Genomic DNA, 22,670 nt, shown 5'->3' on the forward strand with positions numbered 1-22,670 from the left:
AAGCCCGTTGGCCACAACTACTGAGCCTGTGCTCTAGAGCCTGTGAACCACAACTGCTGAAGCCCACACGCCTAGAGCCTGTGCTCTGCAACAGGAGAAGCCACCGCAATGAGAAGCCCGCACACTGCAACGAAGACCCAACACAGACAAAAAATTAAATAAATAAATTTTTAAAAAATGCAAAGTATTCATTACAACCCCATTTGCCGGAGACAGAGACCTTGAACTAGTGACTTCTCCCCAGCCGGTTTCCTCTGCATACAACGTAAAATAGTACAACCCTGCGGTGGTGTGGCAATTCAGATTATACAGTCAGTGCTTAATGTTGGCCAGCCTATGTTCCCATTCCCTTACATGGATAAATTCAGTAGTAACTTTTTTTATTTTTTAAAAATTATTTTGTAATTTATTTTGGGCTGCGTTGGGTCTTCATTGCTGCTCGTGGGCTTTCTCTAGTTGTGGCGAGTAGGCTTCTCATTGCGGTGGCTTCTCGTTGCAGAGCACTGGCTCTACGCACGCAGGCTTCAGTAGCTGTGGCTTGCTGGCTCTAGAGCGCAGGCTCAGTAGTTGTGGCCCACGGGCTTAGTTGCTCCTAGGCATGTGGGATCTCCCCGGACCAGGGCTGGAACCCATGTCCCTCGCATTGGCAGGCGGATTCTTAACCACTGTGCCACTAGGGAAGCCCCCTGTGTTTTTTTTTTTTTTCTTTTTTTTTAGTTAATATGGTACAAATGCATGATTGCAAACTTGCAGAGCTGCAGTTATTCTGCCGTTATGCCCTTGGACATTCATCTGTCTTCAATTTCTCCACCATTATGAAACAGCTGTGGTGAATTCTGTACAGAATATCCAAGAGCAGTGTGAACCATTTTCTTAGTCCGGGTATCTACTGGCCCAATGATTCCATGACCGAATCACTCTAATGGCCGGCGAACCTAGAAGGCTGTTTCCGGTTGCCCTGGGTAAAGATGGCGAGAAGAGGCCCGTCACCGGGGTCAGGCTGCGGCTTCGATGCCCTCACCAAATATGGCGGCCTTTAGTGCCCGCCCCCTTAGCTTCCTCCTGTCGGTTTACTCCAGCGAATCAGTAGCAATGGCGGCGGTGATAGTGGCTTCTCGGAGACTCCGCAACTTGCTGACCTGGCGTGAGTCACCTCTTGACCTTTGGGGATCCGTTGAGCTGTCGTGCTGTCATAGCGACAGTTGGACGGGGAGGCCTGTCCCGGGTCTCGCAGGGTCCGAGCCCCTTATTAAACTCAGGGATCCATGTGCCCCCATCCAAACGGCCTTTGTCTTACAATCGGGTCTCTGACGGCTCAGTGTTCCCAACCTGGAGTCAGTACCACGATCACGGGTCTGAAGTGGTCCTCATACGGAGGCCACTGATAAGTGTACCCCAATCTTAAAGTCTGTATGTCCCTAAACCAAGGCCTCTAACAGGCCGGTGTTCCCCAATCTAGTGTCCCTGAGATGTGTGCCCTCTGCTCTTGAAGGTGCTGTGCCCCCAATCTGGGGTCATCAATGGCTCTTCCTTCCTTCATCTCCCCAGGATTGACAGCCCGCACCAACCTGGGTCTCAGCCTTAACCTTCATCCCATGAGTTCCTTTGCACAAGATGAGGCCTCCAAAGCAGCCCCCGAGGAAGCCCCAGGCCACAGCTATGAGTCCCTTCGGGTGACATCTGCCCAGAAACACATTCTGCACGTGCAGCTAAACCGGCCGGAGAAGAGAAACGCCATGAACAAGGCCTTCTGGAGGTCTGGCCTGCAGATCCTGGAGGCCTGCCTGCAGGAGGAGGCAGGGGCTAAGGGACTGGGCAGAGGTGGGCCTGAGGGCAGGGGAGTCCCACGCCAGACATAGCCCTTCCCGCTTTCCCCCACAGCGAGATGGTGGTGTGCTTCAACAAGATTGCAGAAGATGCTGACTGTCGTGCTGTGGTGATCTCTGGCGCAGGAAAAATGTTCACTTCAGGTACCATGTGCTCTCCACACCCACCCCTGCCAGTCTCCCCTGCTCCTGGGAATAGAGTAATGATTCATAATTAGTGTTTTAAGCCGCTTCTAACTTCCACTTTGATCATTTTCAAATACAGAAATTAGTCCATGGGACTTCCCTGGCAGTCCAGTGGTTAAGATTCCACACTTCCACTCCAGGAGGCATGGGTTCATCACTATATGCCGCACGGTGCGGCAAAAACAAAAGAAAAGAAATTAGTCCAACAGAACATGACAGGATCATCGGCTCTAAAGTCAGGGTTTTCATCCTGAATCTGTGGCCCTGATCAAGGCCTTTAATCACCCAGAATCTGTTTTTTTTTTTATGTCAGTAAAGCGTGTTGTAATAATTACACGCTTTCTGGGAATTCCCTGGCAGTCCAGTGGTTAGGACTCATCACTTTCACTGCAGGGGCCCGGGTTCAATCCCTGGTCGGGGAGCTAAGATCCTGCAAGCTGCGAGTGGCGCAGCCAAAAAAAAAAATTGTATGCTTTCATGCAATTACTCAGTCCACGTGAACTGATTTCCAGTTACATGTCTGTTAGATCTTTTGATTGTCCCACAGATCTATTCTTCAGGTTGGATAATTTCCATTGACCAGATTCATCGACTCCTTTGTCATCTCTGTTCTGCTGTTAAGCCCATCCAATGATTTTTTAAAATTTCAGTTACAGGCATACCTTAGAGATATTGTGGGTTCAGTTGTAGACTACCACAATAAAGCGAATATAGCAATAAAGCAAGTCACACGAACTTTTTGGTTTCCCAGTGCATATAAAAGTTACATTTACACTATATTGTAGTCTATTAAGTGTGCAGTAGCATTATGTCTAAAAAAAAAAGTACATACCTTAATTAAAAGATAATTTATTGCTAAAAAATGCTAACCATTTGACAATGCAGGGTTGCCAGAAACCTTCAGTGTGTAAAAAACACAGTATCTGTGGGACTTCCCTGGTGGTTCAGTGGTTAAGATCCCCTGCTCCCAATGCAGGGATGCACGGGGCATGGGTTCGATACCTGGTCAGGGAACTAAGATCCCACATGCTGTGTGGTGCATGCAGCCAAAAAATCAAAAGAAAAAAACAGTATCTGTGAAGTGCTGTAAAATGAGGTATGCCTGTATTGTAGTTTGCAGTTCTCAAATTTCCATTTGGTTCTTTTTTATATTTTCCATTTCTCTGCTACAGTTTCATATCTTTTTGTTTGTCACAATCATGTTTTTAAAAAAATATTTATTTATCTTTGGCTACGTCAGTTCTTAGTTGCTCACTCGGTTTCTTCATTGCCATGTGCGGGCTTCTCTCTACTTGTGGCCCGCGTGCTCAGTAGTTGTGGTGCACGGGTTTAGTTGCCCCTCGGCATGTGGGATCTTAGTTCCCCAACCAGGGATCAAACGTGCGTCCCCTGCATTGAAAGGCAGATTCTTAACCACTGGACCACCAGGGATGTCCCACAATCATATTTTTCTTTGCATCATTGACCGTAGTTACAATGGCTGTTTTAAAATCCTTGTCTCCTAATTCCAACATCTGGGTTGCCTTGGCGTCAGTCTCTGTTTCTTATCTTTTCTCTTGAAAAAAAATGGGTCTCATTTTCCTGTTTCTTTGTTTTCAGAGTAAGGTTAGATTGTATCCTGGATATTGGACTATGGGAGAAAATGATGTGGAAATTCAGGATCCTATTACATAATTCCAGAGTGTTGAGTTTCCTGTTTTAGCAGCTAAGTTGGAGTCAGTGTTTAAATCTCTTTGCTGGGCTGCCTGCCTGCTTCATGGGTCAACAAGAGATTTGAGCAGAGCTTATACACAGAACCTGGGGCTCCCCTCTCTGGCGCTCTGCTTTCTGGAATTTCCCCCCCTCGCTTTCTATCAGCTGAGGTCACCCTGGGCTCTGTTTGTCCTTTGGTTCTTCAAGCACAACTTCAGCCTGCCCTCAGGTTAACTTTTAAAAACAGGTAACTCGGCCAGTCACTTCTTCCGGGGTCTCCCTGGTGCCTTCAGGTAATAGGATCTTGTCTAACAAGGGCACATAGTTGGCACCTGTAGGAGGGTCCACACCAGAAGTGGAGGGTCACAGACACTGATTTCTGCACAGGGCCCAGCCTAGTGCTGGGGTCCCAGTGGTGACTGAGGCAGCCCCAGGCCCTGCCCTCACGGAGTTCCCAATTCAGTGGGGAAGACAGACAGTAAACAATGTATCTCTTTCTTTTTTTTTTAAAAATTTGCTTTAAAATATTTTATTGGAATCCTTTTGATAAGACCAAGTAAAGACCACCTAAATGATTTTGGCCCCCAAATTTCTAGGCAGTCCCCTCTCCCCACCCCAGGAGGTTGACGGCTGCTCACACAGGTTAAAGCAGGAAAGATGTGAAGTTCCGAGGGTCTGTCAGCACCGGGTAGAGGACACCCTTTGTGTCAGCAAAATTCACAGTACCCAGGTAGAAGGTGTGCTGCTCTCCACTTCTTATCACAGCCTGTTAATGAAGTGGCAGGAACCATTACTGGGGCATCCCAGCTATCCCAACAGCACTTCTTCAAGAGGAGAATTTCAAACCTTAGGCCTTCAGTCACCAGGCTAGCCCTGAATCTCTGTGAAGGGGCATTGCCCTGGCTGGGCTTCCAAAAGCTGTCCTGCTTTACTCAAGAATAACACAACAGTGGGCGTCTTAAACGCCCTCGAGGCGCTCAGGAGCCTCCTTCAAGAATCAGGGGCCTGGGAAGAAACCAATGAGTCAGCAGAAGCCAGCGAGACTCCAGTTGAGTGCCCCCTGCCCTGAGTTGGGTCAGTTCCAAGCAGCGGCATCATAGAGACATCAGACACTCTAGTCTGTAATGATAGTTCATCCTGCTCAGACAATGTATTTCTTTCTGTTTCGTCTGTTTACATCTCCGCGTGTCGTGTCCGTTGTTTTCTCTCTACAACTCTCTCTGTTCTCCCTCATTCCTTCGTTCATTCATTCAACATTCCAGTGCAGCCCCCTTCCTGGGTGCCGTGGACCTCGAAACAGAAAGCAGCCCCTGTTTCTGAGCCCTTTCCCTCATGGAGTGCAGGATGAGGGTTCATGTGTAGCCATGCCAGGCCTGGGGTCCTCGTCTTTCAGCTCACAGCCGATTGTGGCCGTCTCGTCCCATTTTCGATCTGAAGGCCAGAAAGAAGAAATTCAACTTAATCAGCAGTTTCAATGATAGAATGAAACTACTAATTTGAAAAAAAAGAAAAAAAGAACTAGCCCACACTTGTTTACGTTTGCGGAGTGTCTCTGAGCACCTTACACGTATTAATTCTCACCACGACCCTGTGAGACAGGCCTGGTCCCCAGCCCCATTTGATAGGTGAGGAAACTGAGACCCAGAGAGAGGAAGAAACTTGCTCAGTTCTCACTGCTGGGATTTTTGAAAATGGGCTGCCTTGCTGCAGAATCCTTGCTCTTCACGGCTAAGTGACTATGGCCCAGGTGTCTGACAGGCTGGTTCAAAGTATGTCTAGCCAGAGGAGCCCGCCACCTCCCACCCCTGCCAGCTGCACACACCTCCACCTCTCTGTGGTCTCATCTGAAGAAAAGGGAGATGCTATGAGCCCCCACCTCATCAGGTTGCCGTGAGGATGAAACGAGTTAATAGGCACAAAACATCAATTCATGTGGAACTTTTATTAATGTAGCTGTTATTATTATTTTTAAAAATAAATTTATTTATTTATTTATTTTTGGCTGCGTTGGGTCTTCGTTGCTGCGCGCGGGCTTTCTCTAGTTGTGGCGTGCGGGGGCTGCTCTTTGTTGCGGTGCACCGGCTTCTCGTTGCGCTGGCACAAAACATCAATTCATGTGGAACTTTTATTAATGTAGCTGTTATTATTATTTTTAAAAATAAATTTATTTATTTATTTATTTTTGGCTGCGTTGGGTCTTCGTTGCTGCGCGCGGGCTTTCTCTAGTTGTGGCGAGCAGGGGCTACTCTTTGTTGCAGTGCACCGGCTTCTCGTTGCGGTGGCTTCTCTTGTTGTGGAGAACGGGCTGTAGGCGCGTGGGCTTCAGTGGTTGTGGCACGCAGGCTCAGTAGTTGCGGCTCGTGGGCTCTAGAGCGCAGGCTCAGTAGTTACGGCGCACGGGCTTAGTTGCTTCGTGGCATGTAGGATCTTCCCGGACCAGGGCTCGAACCTGTGTCCCCTGCATTGGCAGGCAGGTTCTTAACCACTGCGCCACCAGGGAAGTCCCCGTAGCTGTTATTATTGATGATTATCAATAACTTAATTGTGATGATGAAGGAGATCTGAAACCTTCAGAGGTTTCCAGGGAACGAGATAGGGGACCTCTCTGGAATGACTTCTGACTCTGGAGGGGGACACCTTGTACCGTGGTCTGGGGCCCTTTATTCCAAGGGGTTGCAGACACCCCGTCTGCAGATCCAGGTAGGGCGGATAAACCAGCAAAACCAGCGGGAGGAGGTGTGGCCAGGTGCCAAGCTGGGCTTGTTCTGGGGGTAAGCGTGGCTCGCACTGAGTCATACAAGCTGTGCAGGCCTAGTGGGAAGCTGGCAGATGCCTGCAGGCTGATGCAGGCGGTTCTGGCCTCGGCTGAGACGGAGTATATAATAATAGTAACTGTTGTGATGCCATTATGTGCCAGGCATCGCTCAAAGCGCCTCTCGGCTCTGTCGCTTGAATCCTTGCAGCCCCATCAGCTCTCGGAAGGATTTTAGGCTCATTTTACAGAGCAGAAACCCAAGACCCAAAGGATGGAGTGACCTGACCAGGGTCACACAGAGGAGTTCTGTCTTACCCATATTTAACTTGCACAAGTTCAGCTCTACCCTGAGTCAGCACTCCTCTGTTCTTGTTCATTTAAACAAGCTGTGCAGGCAACAGAGCCTCAGAGAGTCAGGGGTGTGGCTGAAGGTGGGAGTGATTTTTCAGGTTTGTCAAATACCATTGTTCAGAGGACAGGCAAAAGAATCAGAGTGATTCACCTCGGGAAGAAGAAAATTCTGCTCAGAACCACCCCGTAGCTCCACCTCACTCAGAGTCAAAGCCAAAGTCCTCTTCTTGGCCCACAAGGCCCCACAGAGTCTGCCTCTGTCACCTCTCTGACGTTGGCTCTTCCTACTTTCCCCCTTGCTCACTCCACTCCACTACGCTGGCCTCAGTGGTCCTCACACAGACACCGGGGGCATTCCTACCGCAGGGCCTTTGCACTGGCTGTTCTTGACATGTAGAACTCTCTTATCCCAGATATCCCTACAGCTCCCTCCCTGTGGTCCTTCAGATCTTTATTCATATGTCGCTTTTTCAGTTAAGAGGGTCCCTGACCACCCTAGTTAATACTGCAAGAGCCCTCGCTGTGCATGTGCACGCGCACACACACACACACACACACACACACACACTCCATTCCACTTCCCTCCTTTAATTTTCTTTTAGTACTTATTGCCACCTGACAGAATGTATCTTCTCACACACACACACACACACACACACACACTCCATTCCACTTCCCTCCTTTAATTTTCTTTTAGTACTTATTGCCACCTGACAGAATGTATCTTCTTACCTGTTTGTTTCCCATAGAAGGGCAGCTCCATGGGGGCAGAGATTGTTGTCTGTATTGTTCACTTATTGAGCACCTGCTGTGTACTAGGCCCTGGTAGGCACTGGGGATACAGTGGTGGGCAAAAAGCCAAACTCCTTGGGGGTGGGGAGGTGGGGAAGACAAACTCTTCCTCTCATGGAGCTCACATCCTAGAAAGGGAGACAGGCACTAAATGAGATAAGCGTACAATTATGTGATAACAAGAAGGCAGTGCGGGAGATATGGCAGAGAAAGGAGGTGACGGGTGACAGGCTGCTATTTAGCCAGGGTGGCCAGAGGGGGCCTCTCTGAGGAGCTGACCTTTGAACTGTGGCCTGAACAGTGTGATGGAGTCGGTCTTCTTTTTTTTTTTTTTTTTTGCGGTACGCGGGCCTCTCACCGCTGTGGCCTACGCGGGCCTCTCACCGCTGTGGCCTCTCCCGCCACGGAGCACAGGCTCCGGACTCCCAACCACCGCGCCACCAGGGGAGCCTGGAGTCGGTCTTCTGATTGCTGGGGAAGGGCTGTTCTAGGCAGAGGGAGGAGCAGGAACAAAGGCCCCGGGAAGCGAATGTGTTGTGTTGTTGGAACAGCTGATGGAGGCCTGCGTGCCCAGTGGAATAGGTTGGAAATGATGCTTGTGCAGGGCTGGTAAGGTCTTGGCAAAAGACCTGGGAGAAGAGAGGGCCCTGAGGTGATCACAGGTGCCCTCTGGCCGCGGGTGGGGAACAGACTGTGGAGGCAGGTCAGTGGAGGAAAGGTCAGACTTGGGATTGTCTTAAAGTTGGAGCCACAAAAATTTCTCCATTTCCGAGCTTCCCGTCTCAGGAAACATTACCACCGTTGACGCAGTTGCTCGTGCCCAAAACCTTGACCTCCAGGCCACCTGGCATCACAGTGAAAAGCATGGCCCCTGGAGCCAGCTGCATACTTCTGGGTGTGAGATCGCAGCTCCACTGCTCACAAGCCAGTGTGGCCTTGGGCATGTGATTTAAGCTCCCGTGCCTCAGTTTCTCCCCCAGGAAAATGGAGGTAGTAATAGGACCTACCTCAGAGGGTCGTTGTGAGGCTAAAGCGAGCAAAGACTTGATATACGTTAGCTTGCCTTGACTTCACACCCCAAACGCAGTCCCTCCTGTGTGAGTTGCTGTCTCCACTGTGGTGGTTTGCGTGGCCTCTGAACTCTAGCCAGGGCAATGGGTTGGGCCTGGGCGGCCAGGTGAGCCTCCCCAGATCTCCCCACCAGGTATCGACTTCGTGGACATGGCTTCAGGCCTCCTTCAGCCTGCAGGAGACGACGTGGCCCGCATCAGCTGGCACCTCCATAGCCTCCTCAGCAGATACCAAGAGACCTTCAGCGTCATCGAGAAGGTGACTCTGGGAGGCTAGCAGGGCATCCCCCCTGCCTGCCGCTCCTGGACCAACCTTGACCCTGCCCCTCCTGTCCCCTTCCAGTGCCCTAAGCCGGTGATTGGCGCCATCCACGGGAGCTGCATTGGTGCAGGTGAGTCTGCAGCCACCCACCCAGATCTGTTGCTAGTTAGACTTTGGCCCAAGGTGCAACCCCACAGTCTGGGGAGGGCGGGGAGCAGTCCTGTGGTTTAGTGTCCCTGGTCTCTACTTCCCAGGAGTGGATCTTATCACTGCCTGTGACATCCGGTACTGTACCCAGGATGCTTCCTTCCAGGTGAAGGTGAGTCATCCTCCCGAGCTTCTGCTTCCCTGGGCCCTGCTTAGAGCTGGGAAATGAGTGGCAGAGACAGGTCAGAGCAGGGGTAGAGCAGGGACAGAGCAAGCTAAGGGGGTGGGAGTGAGTCTAGATGGCTTCCTGGAAGAGTTAGTTAGAACTGAACCTTAAAAAGTAACCCTTGGGACTTCCCTGGTGGTCCAATGGTTAAGACTCCGTGCTTCCAATGCAGGGGGCACCTGTTTGATCCCTGGTCAGGGAACTAAGATCCCACGTGCCACAGGAGCAAAAAAAAGAAAAAAAAGTAACACTTGGCCAGGGAGGAAGTCAAGGGTAGGTCATGCAGTCATTGTGAGGTCAGGAGTGAGTAAAGTTGTCAGGGAGGGATTGAGGCTGGGGGCGCTGCTGGCGTCAGTGCTGGAGGGCGCGGGAGGCACGATGGAGCTCATGGATGGAGGGGGGCAGGGCAGGGATAAGCAAGGCTTCCGTCTGGAGATAGATGCAGCTGACCTCAAAGAATTGGGAGGGCAGAGGAATTGGAAGGTGGGCTGTATTCTAGACCGAAGGAACCTATATGGGCAAAAATATGTGGATGGGAATGAAACGGGGTGTTTGGAACGGGAGTCTCTGAGGTGGGGGTGGGGTGGGACCTCTGCAGTAAATGCAGAATTTCACTGGCATTGAGGTTGCATGGGGGACAGTAGTGGGCAGAAACCAAGCACGGACAGGATTGCTCCCCCCAGGAGGTGGACCTAGGTTTGGCAGCGGATGTGGGAACCCTGCAGCGACTGCCCAGAGTCATCGGGAACCAGAGGTGGGTGAGAGGAACCTGGGGAAGGGGACGGCAGGACATCTCCTAGACCTGGGATGACTGCCACCCCCGACACACTCTGCCCTCTTGCAGCCTGGTCAACGAGCTGGCCTTCACTGCCCGCAAGATGATGGCTGACGAGGCCCTGGACAGTGGGCTGGTCAGGTAGGGGCTGAGGCCTGTGCTGGATAAGAGCTCAGGGGCAGCCAGATCTGGGTGGGGCTTTCTGGATCCCCGTGTACCTTAACTCATGGATTCCAAGTGGCCTCCTCTCTCTGGGCGGTCTGGAGTCTACTGCCCTGCTCTGATTGGTCCATTTCACTGTGGTATCTTCCGTTTTCTACTGTGATTGGCCACTTCTTCATCCATGAGAGGGGGAGGAGAGCTCTTCTCAGACCTCCGGCTCCAAATTCCTTTCATCCTCAGCCGGGTCTTCCCAGACAAGGAGGTCATGCTTGATGCGGCCTTCGCCCTGGCAGCCGAGATTTCCAGCAAGAGCCCCGTGGCGGTGCAGAGCACCAAGATCAACCTGCTCTACTCCCGCGACCATTCGGTGACAGACAGCCTCAACTTCATGGTGAGACTCTCCGTCTGACCAATCACATCCCGCCTCTGTTCCCAGAGCAACCAATCAGGGCACAGCGGCCGCTTGCAGGCCTTGTCCTCTGATTGGTGCGCTGCAATCTCCCATTTTTCATTGGTCCAATTAAAATCTTCCCGTATCCTTTCCATTCCCCGCCGCCGTCTCTATCCAGAAATCCTGGAACATGAGCATGCTGCAGACAGAGGACGTCGTTAAGTCTCTCCAGGCCTTAATGGAGAAGAAGGAACTGAAGACCATCACCTTCTCCAAGCTCTGAGAGGCCCTTCGTCCCAGGTCCTGGCCCAGGGTCTAGCTTTGTCCCGTCTCATGCCTGCGCTTCCTCATTCACAGAGAGGGAGGATTAGTGAAGATGGTCCCCCTCGCTGTCTTCTTGGCCAGTCTCCCTGTGTATAACTTTATGACACAGCTTTACTCATGCCTTGTCTTCGCCCCACGAACAATAAAGCAATATAAAGAACCTGGTGTCCTTATTGGAGAGAGAGGCGAGGCAGAAAGGGGGTTAACATGGTGATCCTGGGGGCTCCAAGGACCACGGTTGTGCTGAAAGTTGGAGATAGAGATATAACCAATGGGCATGGGAGCCATGCAGGTGATGACCATTCAGAGTGGCAGTGGGCAGGCCAGGGCTGGTAGCAAGTCATGTGAAAGGCCACAGACGGTCTTCCTGCCTGCTCCAGGCTTGAGGGCGGCATTTCCCCTGCCTGACCCCCACTCACTGCACAGCATTGTAGGTTCCGGTGCTGGAGTCTGGCTAGGGTTCTGCTGCTACCCAGTCTTGGGCCAACTGCCTCACTTCTCTAAGCTCTGAGTTCTCTTTTCCATATGTAATCCCAACCTCCTGGAGAATTCCCTGGCGGTCCAGTGGTTAGGGCTTTCACTGTGGTGGCCCGGGTTCAATCCCCTGTGGGGGAACGAAGATCCCACAAGCTGCGTGGTGTGGCCAAAAAAATAAAAAATAAACCAACGTCCTGGATTTATGTTTGGAATGAGGGCAAGAGACCAAGCATTAATTTACAAGGTATTATTTTCCTTTTTTTCTTTTTTTTTGGCCGCGCCGTGCGGCTTGTGGGAGACTTGTGGGATCTTAGTTCCCCCGACCAGGGATGCAACCCAGCGCCACGGCAGTGAAAGCACGGAGTCCTAACCACTGGACCACCAGGGAAGTCCCCAAGCCTTAATTTAGTGTCTCCTATATGCCACGTCCTGTTATGAATATTTATTAACTTAGTAATTCCTTTCAAGGACCCTATGAGGTTAATACTATTAATATTCCCTATTTAACACATGGGCAAATGGGCAAATTGAGGTTAAAGCACTGACACAAGATCAAACAGCGAAGAAGAGGCAGAGGAGGGAGCTTAACCCAGAACCTCAGGCTCCAGAAGTCAGTGATCTAAACCACTACGTGTACAATATAACGTACATGTTAGAGGCATGCAGCAATAAATTTAGGTCCTTGAACAGTTCCTGGGAGTATCAAGAGTGCCCAGTTCCTCCTTGCTTTTTCACTTGTTTCCATTGCCCATCTGTCCTGGGCCACTGCTTTTAGCCTTACCCTGCCCAACCCTCCTGACCTCACCCTCCCTCTGACAACAAAGGGTCAGCCAGGTTTTTATGGGCTCTGATAAGGCCCCTGAAGGGCCAAAGTTCGCCAGCACTTCCTCTTTGCAGAAGGGCCTAGAGGAGGCGGTCCTGAGCTGAGTACCCCAGGCCCGGCCCAGAAGATCTGGGTTCCGGCTGGTTACCAGGGAGGCTGGTAAGAGAAGGGAGACTGGGGGTGCCCTAGAAGATGTGTGCCTAGGATGCCCAGAAGAGGGACCCCGTGGACCCTGCCCTGCCAGCCACTCCCTTCTCCTCAGGTATAAGAGCCACCCACCAGCTGCTATCTGCCGCCATTCCCTACTCCTGCAGCTCTTCTCACCGTAGAAGCCACCAGCCCAGCCTCTCAAGATGGCCTTTGTTCCTGCACCAGGCTACCAGCCCACCTACAACCCGGTGAGATACCCTAGTCCCTGGCTTAGCTCCACCCTGACCTAGTCCCTGGCTTAGCTCCACCCTGACCTCCACGCACCAATTTACCCTCACCCTGATCCTCAGAGGCGCCCACCCGGCCGTTGTGGGTCTGATTTACCCAGTACTGACCCTGGGGCTTGACTTACTCCCACCCTGATAGACTATTTACATCCATCTCCAGCTCTCAGCCCTCTTCATCTTCACGCTGATACCTCACCCCTTGGTTTCCTCTCCCTTGCTTAAGGGAGGGGGGCTGGAGGGGATTCTGACTGAGTAGTAAGGGCTGCAATAGGCAGATGGCCTTTGAGGCCCCTCACCTGGCCCCTTCTGCAGACGCTGCCCTACCACAGGCCCATCCCAGGCAATCTCAGAGTTGGAATGTCCATTTACATCCAAGGAGTGGCCAGCGAGCATATGAAGAGGTAAGACCCTCCCCATGCCAGGCTAGGCTGGGAGGGGGCTACAAACAGGGGGCTTCCAGCCCAGGTGCAGGAGGCCTATTTCCCTTCCTCCCTGCCGGCTGAGAAGAGGGCTCTATGCCACTGCACCTGATGGCCAAAGAACAGCTCTGGTCTGGGGAGTCCAGGGCTTGGTGATCAGATCAGGAGGGAGGCTGGGAGGTGTTAGGGAGACTCACCATGACAGGTGGCCCCAGAGTTGGGACACTGGATTGGAATTGATGGGTATGACAGCATGAATTAAGATCACAGGCTCAGAGCTGGTCCACCTGAGTTCATGTCCCAGCTCTGTCACTTACCAACCGTGTGACTGGGAAAGCTCTCTGTGCTTTAGTTTGTCATCTGTAAAATGGGTTTTGAGGATTCAATATGTAAAACATATAGAGTCGTATAGTCAGCACTACAATAACTCTTAGCTTTTTGTTTTCTTTAATTTTTTAGATTTATTTTTGGCTGCGTTGGGTCTTCGTTCCATGCGGGCTTTCTTTAGTTGAGGCGAGCGGTGGTGGGAGGGCTACTCTTTGTTGCGGTGCGCAGGCTTCTCACTGCGGTGGCTTCTCTTGTTGTGGAGCATGGGCTCTAGGTTTGTGGGCTTCAGTAGTTGTGGCACGCGGGCTCAGTGGTTGTGGTGCATGGGCTTAGTTGCTCCGCGGCATGTGGGATCTTCCCGGACCAGGATTCAAACCTGTGTCCTCTGCATTGGCAGGCGGATTCTTAACCACTGCGTCACCAGGGAAGTCCACTTAGCTTTTTTTATGGCTTTAAAATTGTGATGATAAACAAAAAAAAAATGGTGATGATAATTGAATGATGTCATAGGACTGTTGTTTCTTTGTTCATTGTTTCTGTGTCCACCGAGTACCCACTCTGTGCCTAGGCGCTGGGGACAGAGCATTCAACAGGACAAAGATCCCTGTCCTCATGGAGCTGACATCCTAGTAGAGAGACAGATAAAAAATATATAAGTCAGATATATAATAAGTCAGCTGGCGATAAATGCTATGGAGACAAATGAGGAGGGAAGGGAGATGGGAGCAGATGTGGGGTAGGGGTTGTGTGGCATCGTCCCTTTAAATAAGGTGGCCAGGGAAAGGTTCCTGGGAAGGGAATTTTTCAGCAAAGACCTGAAGGAGGTGAGGGAGGGAGCCTGGGGTGTATCTGAGGGAGGAGCATTCCAAGCAGAAAGAACAGCCAGTGCAAAGGTCCTGAGGTAGGTGTGTACTTGCCCCCTTGGAATAATTTGGGGGATGCTGGTGTGAAGGGAGCTGTGGAAGGAGCTCTTATTTGGGTTTTCACAGGGTCCCTCTGGCTGCATGTGGGGAATGGCCTTCAGGAGCCAGGGAGGGGGCAGAGAGACCTGAGCCTATAGAGACTGGGCTGGGGTAAACGCAGGAGTCCCAGTAGCAGTCTTATTTGAAGCTGGGTCAGAGAAGGGGGTCTCATAAGGAAAGGGAGCGAGCAAAGGGATAGTGGTGGGACTCTGCCCCTTGGAGTGCAGGGGCACGATCTCCCCCTCCAGTCTTGGGTCAATAGTGCGCTGGCATGGGCGGCCAGGGGAACAGACCTTCGTGTCCCACCAGGTTCTTCGTGAACTTCGAGGTGGGGCAGGGCCCAGAGGCAGACGTCGCCTTCCACTTCAATCCCCGCTTTGACGGCTGGGATAAGGTGGTCTTAAACACGAGGCAGAACCGCAACTGGGGCAAGGAGGAGAAGAAAAGGAGCATGCCCTTCAGCAAGGGCGCCGCCTTCGAGCTGGTGTTCATGGTCTTGGCCGAGCACTACAAGGTCGGAGCCTCGAGGGCGGGGCCTCCCCTCCCCATCCCTCCCTCCCTCCTTCCCTTCCTTCCTCCCTCCCTGCCTTTCTGCCTTCCCCTGATCCCTCCCTCTCTCCCTTTCTTTCTTCGTTTTTCCTCTCTCCTTTCCCCCTCCCTCCTCCCTTCCTCCCTCACTTTTCTTTTCCTCCTCTCCTGCCTCTCTTTTTCTCATTCCCATTCCTCCACCTCGGAGAGCCTTCTAATGTGTTTCACGCATAACATCTTGCTCCCGTGTTCTTGCGAGGTATGTATTTTGGCCCTTTCTTCTCAGGAAGCGCAGCGCCCTGGGAAGCCCTCCTCCCCTTGGCCGGCACCGATAGCTGTCCACTCCGGCTCCTCTGCTCCTAGCTCTACCTTCCACTTCCCCTCCGGTTATTTAGAAGCGAATCCCAGCTATCATATAATTTCATTCATAAATATGAATGGAGTTCTCTCCATCCCCTGCCTGCCACTCCCCATAAATGACACACATCAGACACCCTGTGCACATCTGTCCCAGCCTGACCCATGGGAGAAGTCTTCTGAGAGGATAATCTACCTGGACGTTATCTGCCCTCATATGGACACCAGATATCTAACCTCATCACCAAGGTTAACATCAGGGCTTGAGCTCGGACAGACACGGGTTCAAGTCTGGGCTTTGCCTCTCTCCAGCATGTGACCTTGAACTGGTCACTCTACCACCTGGAACCTCTGCTTTCTTGAACAACAGGGACAGTGTTTTGTCCTCCCTTATGGAGCTGTTGAGCCAATCACCATGTTGATGCCAGCAGGTAAAGCGCTTAGCGTGTAGGAAGCTCTCAGTCCCGGGGAGCTGGGTCTCGGCTGTGCCCATTGCTTAGCACTATAAATAGAACCGTGATGGCTTACAGTACTCTTGAGATGCGATGACAAGGCAAGGCTCTACATGGGATTTCCACAGTGCCTTTGACATGCCTTCCCAACAGTCCCAGAGCAAGATCCCATTTTACAGATGCAGAAACAAAGACTCAGAGAAGTGAGTGACTTACCTAAGGTCACACAGCCAAGACATGTCAGAGCTGGACCTGACACCCAATCATATGGTACCAAAACCAGGACTCCAATTCAGTTATCTCCCAGTCTCCATCCTCAGGCTAAATTCTCTATTCTCGTCCTCCCACCAATCTGTGAGCTGACTTTTGACCTCAGCTTGACCTCTGACCTGTGGACTCAATATTCCTGACTCTGAGGCTGTCCCAGCTCACCCTCAAAACTTGTGACCCCAAGTTAAAAATCTCCCTGTTTCCTGCTTCCTGTTTTCTACCTTCCAGGGTCAGAGGTGCCACCTCTGACCTGACCCCTGCCCTCCAGGTGGTGGTAAATGGGAATCCCTTCTATGAGTTTGGGCACCGGATCCCACTACAGATGGTCACCCACCTGCACGTGGATGGCGACCTGCAGCTTCAATCGATCAACTTCATCGGAGGCCAGCCCGCCCCAAGCCAGGTGTGTGGTGTGTCCCTCTCTTGTTTGCTTGCTTTCTTCCTTCATTCATCCCTACATGCGCTTATTTCCTGAGCACCTGCTCTGTACCAGACCCTTTGCCAGGTGATGCCAGAGACCCAGCGGCAACCGAGACAGTCTACTGGGAAGACAGATGTGTCACCAGATAGTAGTGGCCACAAGTCGTCAGTGCGGGGGTGGGGCACATACAGGAGGTTTGGAGAGTCTTTTTTTTTTTTTTTTAAGGTATTTGCACCATTTTCTACACCATCATTTTATTTTATTTATTTATTTAATTATTTTGGCTGCGCCACGTGGCTTGCAGGATCCTAGTTCCCCGACCAGGGATTGTAGCCCGCCAGGAGGGCTACAACGAGCAAGGCACATGACACACCCGCCAGGAGGGCTACAACGAGCAAGGCACATGACACACCCGCCAGGAGGGCTACAACGAGCAAGGCACATGACACACCCGCCAGGAGGGCTACAACGAGCAAGGCACATGACACACCCGCCAGAAGGGCTACAACGAGCACATAACACGAGCACATAACACCGATGGCTGGTGAGGCTGCGGACTGGCCGACACTCCCATACCTCGGGGAATAACTGGGCGGCATCTACAGAAGCTGAACAGACACACACCGGTGACCATGAAACCCCACTACCAGGTCCACGGTGAACAACTGGCCAAGACACAAGCACTAGAACCCCACAGCAACACTACTTGGAGAAGCCCAAACTTCAGAACCCTGGCATGTCCTTCAGCTGAGGGCTCTACCCTTCCCAGCCTGTAAGTCCCCCAGCCCCTCCAAGGGGAAAGTACCCGGATGATCATCAGCCCCATTCTACAGATGTGGGAACTGAGGCACGGAGCGCTTCAGTAACCTGCCCAAGGCCCTGGAGCTCGTAAGCGGCAGAGGCACGGATCAAACCACTCCTCTGCCTCCCGGATGAGGAAACGCTGGGAATGTCTTCATCCCTAAGGTGGCCTTGGGCCTATGGGTGTTCATTTTACTCTTATGCTTCATCAGTGTATTTTATTTTATTATTTACTTACTTACTTACTTATGGCTGCACTGCATGGCTTGGGGAATCTTAGTTGCCTGACCAGGGATCGAACCCCGGGCCCCCACAATGAGAGTGCCAAGTCCTAAGCACTGGACCGCCAGGGAATTCCCTCATCAATGTATTTTAAAAAGAAAAACAACATGGGAATTCCCTGGCGGTCCAGTGGTTAGGACTCCTCACTTTCACTGCCGAGGGCCCGGGTTCAATCCCTGATCAGGGAACTAAGATCCTGCAAAACGCGCAACGCAGCCAGGATAAAAAGAAAAACAACAATGAAGCAATTTTTGCAGGACCTTCAGGATAGCTGGCTTAAAACGGAAGTCGAGGCAGAAATGAGTGCATCAGAAACAGGGAGAAAGAGTGAATAAAAATTGTTTGGCGGGGAAAGGAACCACTGGTGAGAAGGTGAGGATGAGAGAGAGGAACAGAGACAGAGACAGCGAGTAAGACAGGCTGAGAAACAGAAACAGTCACACACAGACTGAAAGAGCTGAGACAGACAAGGGAGAGACAGGAACTTGGCTGGTTAAAGCACCCCTAGTTGCCCCAGGGGTGCGTATGTAGAGTGAGGGGCAAATCATGGTTGGAGATGAGGTGAGCAGGGTGTTGGGTGGGCCCCGGGGTGTGTAATGAGGGTGCACACTTTATCGTGTGGCTCCTGGATTGAGCGGGAGGACAGAAGTGGATGAGGGTCCTGGGTCAGCAGGAAGCCAGGACAGGGGTGGGTACAAAAACAGAATTTACCAGCCTTGTCCTAAAGGAGTGGGCTGGGGTTCGCTGTGCACTGGAGATCCCTAAACACGGCGAGTTCCTCTCCATGAATGAGCCAGCTGGGTGCTACCCTTTGACCCCGAGTTCCCTTGGATGGTGGTGGTAGGCTGCCCTGGGGCGGGCATCCTTGACACCCTCCAGGCCCTAGTTTAGGGTCCCCCTCATTGCCTCCTTCTCCTTCTGTGCCCACAGATACCCATGCCTAATCCGGCATACCCAGTAAGTACCTGCCGGTGGCTGATGGACTTCCCCTTGAGGCGGGGTTCGGTGGCTGAGGAGGTCCTAGGGCAGCCAAAGGACCCCCAGCCTCTCTCCATTCATGCCTTCCGTCCATCTGTGTAGGGTCCCGGGCAGTACCACCAAGAGCCAAGTAACCTCCCTGTAAGTGGGGGGGTTGTGTGGCCATTTGGGGGTGGGTGGCAAGAATTGGAGGGTGGTCAGAGAGACTGGATCCCCAGTTGTACTAAGCCAGCACCTAGAGCTACGCCTGCATGTAGTAGGTGGGCCTAATATTTGCCGAATATTATAGAATAATAACTCTTGCTCACTCCACAGACCATGGAGGGACCCCCAACCTTCAACCCGGTAAGGTCTCTGGTGGGAGTTTAGGGTTCTGTGGTGGGCAGTTTGTGGGGAAGCAGGAACTGGTGGTGGGTCGGGGGTCCTGAACCATGGGGAGCCCTGAGAAGGTAGGAAATAGAGTGGGCAGAGGGTGTTTGGGGCGGGAGGTGGGTGGGGAGAGGGTGGAGTTGGTGGTCAGAGGGGGTGGAGGTTGGGGGTTTGGGACATTTCCCAGGACAAGTGAGAGCCCCTCTCTGAAAATTTGTCCCTGCCTCTGGCTTCTGGGGACCTGAGAGATGATGGGACACCATGTTCTCTTCCCACAGCCTGTGCCATTTAATGGGAGACTGCAAGGGGGGCTTACAGCCCGAAGAACCATTATTGTCAAGGGCTACGTACCCCCCACAGCCAAGAGGTACGGAATCTAGATTGAGGTGTGAATCCTTGGTCCTCCTCATCCCTCAGTCCTAGGAGTCTGAGCCCTCAGCCTCCTCCTCCATTGGAGACCCGGGAATCCAGTCCCCAGTCCCCTCCTTCCTTGGGGAGCAAAGCGTTCCCCCACCTCCTCCCCACCCATCTTACTCCTACCTTTCTCTCTGCCCCCAGCTTTGTCATCAACTTCAAGGTGGGATCCTCAGGGGACCTGGCTCTGCACATTAACCCCCGGCTGAATGAGGGCACCGTGGTTCGGAACAGCTTTCTGAATGGCTTGTGGGGAGCCGAGGAAAGGAAGGTCTCCTACAACCCGTTTGGTCCTGGACAGTTCTTTGATGTGAGTCTGGGGTCTCTTTCCCTGCTTTCCTCCAAAGCCTCTGTCCTGGCCCTGGCCTCATGCCCGCCCCTCTCTCTGCAGCTGTCCATTCGCTGTGGCATGGATCGCTTCAAGGTGTATGCCAACGGCCAGCACCTCTTCGACTTCTCCCATCGCCTTTCGGCCTTCCAGAGGGTAGACGTGGTGGAGATCCAGGGTGATGTCACCTTGTCCTATGTCCAGATCTGATCTATTCCTGGGGCCATAACCCTTGGGAACACAGAGGAAGATCCTGTAGGACTCCTTTTTAAGCCCCTAATAAAATGTCTGAGGGTGTCTTGTGAGTGTACACGACCCCATTCGCCTCCCTCACTGTTCGTTCCTTCTTGGTTCAATCATGCACTGTCCATTCAGCCATCCAATCATCTGTCCATCCATCCTCTCATCATAATAAATCTAGGGCTTTATGTGTATGAACCCATTCACTCCTCACAATGTCAGGAGGTAGGAACTATTATTATTTTCCATCTGTAAATGATGAGGAGACAGGCAAAGAAAAATAAAGCTGTTGCCCAAGGTCACAGAGTCCATAAATGGCAGAACCAGGATACAAATTGAGGTGGTTGGGCTCCCAAGGCTACGTGCTCAACCACTGTACAGCCTGTTGTCCCATCCACCCTGCATCCATCCAACCAAAAGTCCACATACCCATTCAACATCCAACCATTGAGCCACTCACCAATCCATCTATCCGTCTGTTTGTCCAGCCATCTTTTCATCCATCCTTTCATCCATCCACCCATCCCTTCATCCCTCCATCCATCTATCTCATCATCCATCAATCTTTCCAAACATTCATCCGAGCATACGTTCATCCATCCATCTAAACATTCAACAATCCATCCACTCTACCTCTCCATTTTAGCTGTTCATCCATTCATCATCCAGCCGTTCACCCATCCATCTGACCATCCATCCATTCAAACATCTAACTACTTATTTATTAGTCCATATGTCTATTCACTCAGCCATCCTTACATCCAAATTTCATTCATCCTTTCATCTCTTCACTCCCTCCTTCATTTGTCTATGCAGTTCTCTGCCTTCCAGCACATCCATCCATCCATCCATTTGTCCATTTTTTATCTATCCAGTCATCCATTCTTCTCTTCATGATCTATTCCTCCATCCATTTCCAATTATTTATCCATCCATTTATCTCTTCATCTGTCCACTAACCATGTGTCATTCATTCAAACATCCTTTTATCATCATCTTTGTGTTGATTTAATAATTTGTTCATTTATTTACACTTTCATGCATCCATTTATTCACTCTTATTTATTCACTCACTCGCTTGTTCACATATCCAGTCATTTGTCACTGTCTATTCAATTACTCACTCAGTTTATTGTCTCATTCATTCACCTAGTCTAGTTCTTTTTTTTTTTTTTTTTTTCGGTACGTGGGCCTCTCACTGCTGTGGCCTCTCCCATTGCGGAGCACAGGCTCTGGACGCACAGGCTCAGTGGCCATGGCTCACAGGCCCAGCCGCTCTATGGCATGTGGGATCTTCCCGGACCGGGGCACGAACCTGCGTCCCCTGCATCGGCAGGCGGACTCTCAACCACTGCGCCACCAGGGAAGCCCTAGTCTAGTTCTTAAACAGCCCTACGTTGCAGTCCCCTGGGGAGCTTTTAAAAAATATTGATACCTGACCCCAACCCAGACCATGATTAGGTTAAACCACAAAAATGCCATTTTTGTAGGTTAAAAGTGGTTAAATATCAATAATTTCATATGTTCTAGCCTAGTAAATCTGTTGTGGGTCCTGGGCATCAATATTTTCATTGAGTTCTCCAAATGATTCTTTGGATTTGTCAAACATTGATCAAAGATGTTCTGGGGGCCCTCAGACCCTGGATGGATGCTGAGGAGGTCAGGAAGGGAGGAGGGCTGACCTGGGCAGCCTCCAGTCTGAGGCAGTCTTCTCCTTCTTCTGGGCTCCCTCCTCCCTTACCGAACAGTCACTGCCCAGGGATGGCTGTCAGAAGATACATCAGTCACGAGCCTAGAGGGGCACAGGGAGAGGGTCCCCTAAAGAGCTGGAGAGGTCATGGTTTAGTTTTCTATCACTGTTGCAGTATGTTTGAAGAAATAATGGCTGAAAACTTACCCAATTTTATGAAAGACATTAGTTTCTAGATCCGAGAAGCTCAATGAACTGCAAGTAGGATAAATACAAAGAGATCCATACCGAGACCCATCATAGTTAAACTGCTGGAAGAAAAAAAAAAAGACAAAGAGAAAAATTTTGAAAGCTATAAGCGAAAAACAACTCATCATGTACAGGGGAAAGCAGTACGATTCACAGCTAAATTTTCATAGAAACAATGAAGGCCAGAAGGCAGTTGAATGATTTATTCAAAGTGCTAAACAAAAGAAAACTGTCAGTAATTCTATACTCAACAAAACTATATTTAAAAACTGAAGGCAAATGTTAAGAAGGAAAAAAAAAAACTGAAGGCAAAAGAAAGATGTTCTGAGATAGACAAAAACTGAGAATTCATTGCTAGCAGACCTCCCTGTAGGGAATACTAAAGGAAGTCCTTCACATTGAAAGAAAATGACATCAAATCCACAGGAAGAAATAAAGAATCCTAGAAATTATGACTATGTGGATAAATATTTTTCAAAATTATATAAATAAAATGTCTTATTTTTCTTCTATTTTCTTTAAAACTGATTGTAGAAGTGAAAATTATAACACTATATTGTAGAGTGTATAACATATATGAATGTGATATATATAACAACAATAGCACAAAATAAGGTGGGAAATGGAGATATATTGGAGCAATGCTGTTATACTTTACTGGAATTAAATCTGTATTAACATAAAGTTGATGGTGATCATTTACAGTGTATATTGTCATCCCTAGAGTGACCATTTAAAAACCAGCTTTCAAAATACACAGTTTAAAAAAAAACAGAGGAATTTAAATGGTATACTAAAAATTGTTTAACACAAAGGCAGGTAGTGAAGGACAAACAGAGTAAAAACAAATAGCAAAATGGCAGCCATGAAGCCAACTATATCAATCA

At 50.6% G+C, this 22,670-nt stretch overlaps 2 protein-coding genes across 3 annotated transcripts; both read left to right on the forward strand.

The window, feature by feature from the left end:
- The first annotated feature begins 913 nt into the window (after positions 1-913).
- Positions 914-11,119, forward strand: ECH1 (enoyl-CoA hydratase 1). The gene is made up of 10 exons (XM_007114567.4): positions 914-1,144; positions 1,549-1,756; positions 1,882-1,970; positions 8,807-8,931; positions 9,016-9,064; positions 9,189-9,253; positions 9,991-10,061; positions 10,152-10,223; positions 10,485-10,635; positions 10,814-11,119. The coding sequence occupies exons 1-10, from the start codon at positions 1,012-1,014 to the stop codon at positions 10,916-10,918; spliced, it is 1,068 nt and encodes a 355-aa protein (XP_007114629.2). The 5' UTR covers positions 914-1,011; the 3' UTR covers positions 10,919-11,119.
- A 1,315-nt stretch (positions 11,120-12,434) lies between these two features.
- On the forward strand, positions 12,435-21,735 carry LGALS4 (galectin 4). Of its 2 annotated transcripts, XM_007114566.3 has the most exons (10): positions 12,435-12,657; positions 13,009-13,097; positions 14,714-14,918; positions 16,280-16,414; positions 18,446-18,472; positions 18,596-18,634; positions 18,809-18,838; positions 19,141-19,229; positions 19,421-19,586; positions 19,668-21,735. In XM_007114566.3, the coding sequence occupies exons 1-10, from the start codon at positions 12,613-12,615 to the stop codon at positions 19,812-19,814; spliced, it is 972 nt and encodes a 323-aa protein (XP_007114628.1). In that variant the 5' UTR covers positions 12,435-12,612; the 3' UTR covers positions 19,815-21,735. The 2 variants fall into 2 exon arrangements, with proteins under 2 accessions (XP_007114628.1, XP_054934918.1); XM_055078943.1 differs by lacking the exons at positions 18,446-18,472; positions 18,596-18,634; positions 18,809-18,838; ... (1 more) ...; positions 19,421-19,586; positions 19,668-21,735 and having other exon boundaries at positions 14,714-16,351.
- Positions 21,736-22,670: the final 935 nt, after the last annotated feature.

This window comes from Physeter macrocephalus, chromosome 17, assembly GCF_002837175.3.
Source record: "Physeter macrocephalus isolate SW-GA chromosome 17, ASM283717v5, whole genome shotgun sequence".
Classification (NCBI taxonomy): Eukaryota; Metazoa; Chordata; class Mammalia; order Artiodactyla; family Physeteridae; genus Physeter; species Physeter macrocephalus.